The sequence below is a fragment of the Miscanthus floridulus genome, chromosome 18, assembly GCF_019320115.1.
Source record: "Miscanthus floridulus cultivar M001 chromosome 18, ASM1932011v1, whole genome shotgun sequence".
In the NCBI taxonomy this organism is placed as follows: domain Eukaryota; kingdom Viridiplantae; phylum Streptophyta; class Magnoliopsida; order Poales; family Poaceae; genus Miscanthus; species Miscanthus floridulus.
In genome coordinates, this window is record NC_089597.1 from 36,219,781 (window position 1) to 36,225,411 (window position 5,631).

Sequence of the window (5,631 nt, forward strand, 5' to 3'; positions counted from 1 at the left end):
CTAACAATGCATAATTCATGTTTTCAGGAGCCAAACTGCTCCGTTGTGTCTCATGGTCTAGTATGTTATTCTTCCCCAGCAACATTACAACACACACGCCCACAAATAAAATGTTAACGCGATGTCCCAACATCCAACTTCACACGCCAAAATCCGACAGGAAACAGCCTTCTTGCACCGGGGTTACTTCTTGGTTTGGCTGGGGGCTTGGTATGCATGCACCAACAAAAATGCCAAGTGGTATGTGTGCAAAGGAAAATCACGCCTATAATCTATCGACATGGTGCTCAGGCCAGTCCACATTACTATACACAACAAGGAGTGCACGGCACGGCTACTTCAAGCAACAACATTGGTCAAGGCATCGAGCACTTGTTGTCGGGTGGGCAGCGCTGGAATAGCGCCCCTCTCTGTCACAGTGAGTGCTCCACAGACGTTTGCAAACTTCAGGGCTTCTCTCAATCGACCTTCGTCCTGTTTCAGCCACAAGGAAAATATGAGTGGTTTCAAAGCACCAGTGCATAGTTCAGTTTGTGTGGAAAACAAAGAAATACCAAGGTAGCCTGAATGAAAAACAAAAATGCCCCCAACAGGAACAAGTAGCAATTGTTTGTGTATGCAGGGGGTGCCAACTAAAAATATATACCCGTGCATCAGCATGTTGCCTATCTCAAGAGACAAGTACTGAAACTTTATACGTTTTTCGAATTGTTTATTGGTGTTCTCTAGATTAGCAAGCGCTAAGTGACCGAGCAACATGTCTCTCATGTAGGAGCATGACTACCATTTGTAACATATGTGTTCCTTCCAACCTCAGTGAAACACGGTTTGGTGCTTCCTTGCTTCAGGTGCAAACTAGGTGGTCTTAATGAGTAAAGCTTGTGACATGGCCTACTTGGATTCATCCCATTTTCTAAAAATCTTAAGTACAAAAACCATATAGTTCTTTTCGTGCGCATTTGCCTTTTTTTCAAACATGGAGTTTACAATGACCCTATTCTTTAAATTCAAAATCGAAGATCCAGGTATTAGGTATCACTACACTAAACAATATTTATTCTTTAATTTGCACAGCTTGCAAATTTGTAGCATCTGGGAATTGGGAGATTTTAGTATTTAGATAAGAGAAAGGTGAGTTTGGTATACAAATGCTAAAATTCTCTTCAGTTGCACACAGATTCAATATGCCTTTCTCTGTAATTATCCAAACTAAATATCTTTTGACTCTATGTGAAGAAGTAAATGTACTAAACATAAGTGTCATTTTAGGTCCTTCGAAAAATTATTTCTTGCATCCATCTGTAGTAAAAGTTGTTCATGTAAATCTCTGAAAACTGCAGAGTGCAGGAAGCTGTTTTCTTCCTGTTTTTCTTTTTCGGCTAAATACTGGGAACCTATAATGTCCATGTAAACTGTTGTAACTCTCAAACTTCTACTTAATGCAAAGGCAGGGCACCTGCTGCTTTCATGCTAAAAAAAACTGTAGTAAAAGCATTGAGGAAGGTGCTGTAGCAGACTGCAGGAACACCTGAAACATAGTTTCACCTACTTCTGAAAGGAGGTAACAAAGCAAGTGCAGTCATACCTGGAGCAGTGAAAAGTCTGTGGCTAATTGAGATAGCACTCCAGCAACAAAGGCATCGCCAGCACCAGTTGTGTCAACAGCACTTACCTTAAGTCCACCAACTCTACCACTAAAGTCCTGTTATTTCACAAGATGTACTGTAAACAACATTTTACTGACCTATGTACATAAGGCATTGTTAGCAAGTAAACGTAATTAAGAATTTTTAAAAGATTGTTGACTAGAATTGAAATAAATAGTTTCATTAAGATAATATCCAACGCCAAGTGAATTTTTATTGGACAAAAAGTGTGCTCATGGTCATGGAGAAAGAAAAAAAAAAGGAAATGGTGTATTCAAGCAACAAAAAAATAATATTACCCTCTACATCATAAGTGTAAAATTACCTTAGAGTAATACCTACAGCCATCTGGACCTTCAGTGACAAGAAGCAACTTCAGGTTTGAGTGGATAAGTTTCTTTACAACGGCATCATCATAAGGATCCTCCCCATTTGTGAGAAAGGAAACCTCCTCTTCACTTATCTGTTTCAAAAGAGACACAAAATGCGCAAATCAACACAAGATTTGCCTGTAAAGATGAACCACAATTTACAGACTTGCTACCTTGATAACATCAGCGGTTTCCCATATGCTTAGGATACCATCTCTAGCATCCTCAGCTGATGACCACAATGGAAGCCTCAAATTTGGATCGTATGAAACAAGTACTCCAGCATCTTTAGCAGCTTTGGCAGCTGCAATATGTGCAGTTTTACAGGGCTCAGTTATAAGACTTATCGAGCCATGGTGGAATATTTTTGCCTAGCATAAATAACATGATCAGATTACATTAATTTAGCCATGGTGAAATCAATAGTAGTTGAGACGCATAGATATTGGAACGGCAACAAAATGTACTTCCATACCTTCCGTATAAGATCAAGGTCAAGTTCTTTTTCTTCAAGTAGCATATCAGCACTTGGATTACGATAGAACATAAATTCACGTTCACCATCACTTCGGAGTGTCACAAATGCCAAAGCTGTTCTAGCATGAGGATCAAATAGTAATCCTTGATTATTTACATTATTCTGCTTCAATATATCAGCTAGCATGTAGCCAAATTCATCATCACCAACCTACAAAGTAAAAAACTCCAGAAGAACAAAATTACATAATGACGACAAACAAGACTCTGGTCTATTTTGAACATGAAAAGGATAGGCTGCACGCTGCAAGCTATAACCAACAATTCAAATGAAACATGGTTCGGTGAAAGCACTACTTTAAACGTATGAGAACGTAAAAGAGATACTAACTAAATCCTGTCATGTATTTTGCCTTTGAAAGGTTTCAAACAGAAAAGCACACTGCTCATAACCCCTTTTGTTCTGTTAAACAGTACAAATACAATAATTTTACCTTTCCAATGAAAGCTGAAGAGCCACCAAGACGAGCTATTCCAACTGCAACATTGGCAGGAGCACCCCCAGGAGCCTTCTTGAAGGCTGGTGCTTCTGCCAGTGACAAGCCATTGACAGTTGGGACGAAGTCAATTAGCAATTCACCAAAGCACACCACATGTGGAGAATTGCTCGTTTCAGGGACGCCATCACTGAAGATTGCCTTTGTTCGAACTAAGGATGAAAATTGAAGCAAACAAGAACCAAATCAGATATTCTTGCTTTTGCAGCGTCATATCTAAATTGACAAAATGTTAACTATAAAGCTAAGTGCCTTTCTGTTTCTGCGGAAACATAATATTGTAAAATGAGTGACCACCGCGCGATCCATAATGATCCCTGATATGGCTATCAATGCACATGAAAAGCCATGGAGTAAAATCAAGTTCACCACATACAGAAAGAAGAATGATAAAAAAAAATCTGAAGAATCAAATGAAAGGCTGATCATGCAGCCAAGATAAGTTAAGGAAATATCACTGCAGTAAAAATAATTAATTAGAACTGCAAAGCCAACAAGTTATTGTCAGCATTAGTGAGCTCCTAGCATAAAGAAAAAGGGATGCGGCCCTTGTTAAGAACTTAACATAGACTTTTTGGAGCATGAAACTGTTTCCTCGTGTTTCATATAAACGCCAGAATCAAATGGAAAACCCAGTCGGACCCACCCACACCGATCTAAACTCAATTCTCAACCATAAACTGGTTGAATTTGCCATCCCAAGACGAGCCCGGAAATTCTGCACACAAGATTCTCATAAAGCCAAAATTCTGAGCACTGCACATTGGACTGATTTGAACGAAAACCATGTGGCTGATCACTCATACATGATACACCTAGCTCATATTTCAAGTACCATCCCCCATTCCTCAAGTTCCCGAAGCCCATCTGTAATCTGTTAGACTGTTGCTACAAAAATAGCACACTCTTAAATGCATGATCCCAATGCTAAGAGTAGCAGCTAACCGTAAGATAAACAACATATGCAGATATGCTAGCGGAGAACGATCCTAAAAGTGAGCGTACAAAGGACTCTCAAGCCCGCGCCGACACCGAGTACCTGCGCGTGTCCGCAGCGGCGCGGCAGAGACGACGCCGCGGGGCCTCGCGACGGCGGGGAGGGAGCGCCTGCCCCCCGCGTGAGAAGGGGAGGACGACGGGAGGCGGAAGAACACCGCGCAGGCCGGCGCCGCCGCGTGGAGAGCCATGCGGATGCAGATGCGTGGAGAGTGGCCGCCGGCTGGCTGGCGGAGGAAGCGAGGGGGAGCGGGCAAGCGCCGTTGGTCAAGCTGCCGGGCGAATTCTTGGGCTGGGCAGCAGGCGTGCAGCTCGGCTGCTGGCGAGTGGAGTGGCCAGCTCGGGTCGGCCTCGGCGCGGGGTAAAGCGCGGCTGGACCGTGCGATGGGCCGGCCCCATGCGCGTGTTAAAGGCTTAATAAAGCCTAGATAAAGGAGTGGTGGAAGAATAATGTGGTGACATTTGTTCCTCTCCGCTTGTTCCGTGTACCACGTCTGGTCTGCAGATATGTGCGCTGTGCGGGGTACCTTTTTTTTCCGGTACTGTTGGACACATAAAAACTGGTATCAATACATTTACCATAGAAAACAACTTCTAGCTTTTGAAACAAAAAATTCCTAAGAGCATCTCCAATATTTCTCAAAAAATCAATTGGTAAATCAACGAGTTTTCCATGTGGCTAAAAAAAAGTTAAGAGTACATTTATTAGGCTTCTCTAAAAATTTCTAAAATCTCGCTCCTAAAATATATTGCCCCTGGTCCAATTTTATAAGCCATTTCATGTAGGTCAAGAGTCAAACTTTATAATCTTTGACCAATAGTTTGGCTTACAACATTTACCTATTGTAATACGGACTTGACACTATTAGATTTGTAATAAAATATATTATCCAATCATCATAAATTTATATTCACAAACACTATAATATAAAAAAATAGAATAGTAAAAGTTTAATTTAGGAGACCGTGGCATCTCAATAATTCTGGATTTTTTTTCTAAATCACTCTAACCCCTTTTATACTTTCCTTTCTCTCGTGTATATTTGCATTGAGAACCCTATCCTACTTTTTATTTTCCCCCGTATCGTTCCATCTGCACATTGGCACATGGATACACGCATGTATATCTGCTCGCATCTGGGTCGATTTTTCCAAGTGCGGAAAGATTGAGAGTTAAGATAGAGAGTCATATAAGAAAGATATGATTTTTCTAAAGTGAGAAGCTCCGGTACACGATTAATGTGATGCTGAAACTTTATATTAATTTTATAAGCATCTTAACGATCTCAAATGACAAAACTCAAAACTAAAAAATTACATCTCATCAAGACCTTTGGGAGCTACAACTTATATATATAAAATATCTTTATCCAACACTATACAAGAAATATATGATTTTTCTAATGCAACAAGTCCGGGTACACAGTTGATATGCTATTAAAATATTTTATATTTTTATTATCTTAACGACATCAAATGACAAAACTCAAAATTAGGAATTTATATATATCGTTGAGGACTACAATTTTCATATACAATATGTCTTTATTCGACACCATATAAGGAAAATATGATTTTTCTAAG

General features: G+C 40.2%; 1 protein-coding gene across 1 annotated transcript; it reads right to left on the reverse strand.

Annotated features, from left to right (window-relative positions):
• LOC136520550 (probable fructokinase-6, chloroplastic) lies at positions 1-4,395 on the reverse strand. The gene is made up of 7 exons (XM_066514105.1): positions 4,091-4,395; positions 2,989-3,203; positions 2,493-2,705; positions 2,191-2,388; positions 1,972-2,109; positions 1,586-1,702; positions 1-474 (listed from the first exon to the last, which is right to left on the reverse strand). Exons 1-7 carry the CDS (start codon positions 4,236-4,238, stop codon positions 340-342), a joined length of 1,164 nt encoding a protein of 387 aa, XP_066370202.1. The 5' UTR covers positions 4,239-4,395; the 3' UTR covers positions 1-339.
• Between the last annotated feature and the right edge of the window lie 1,236 nt (positions 4,396-5,631).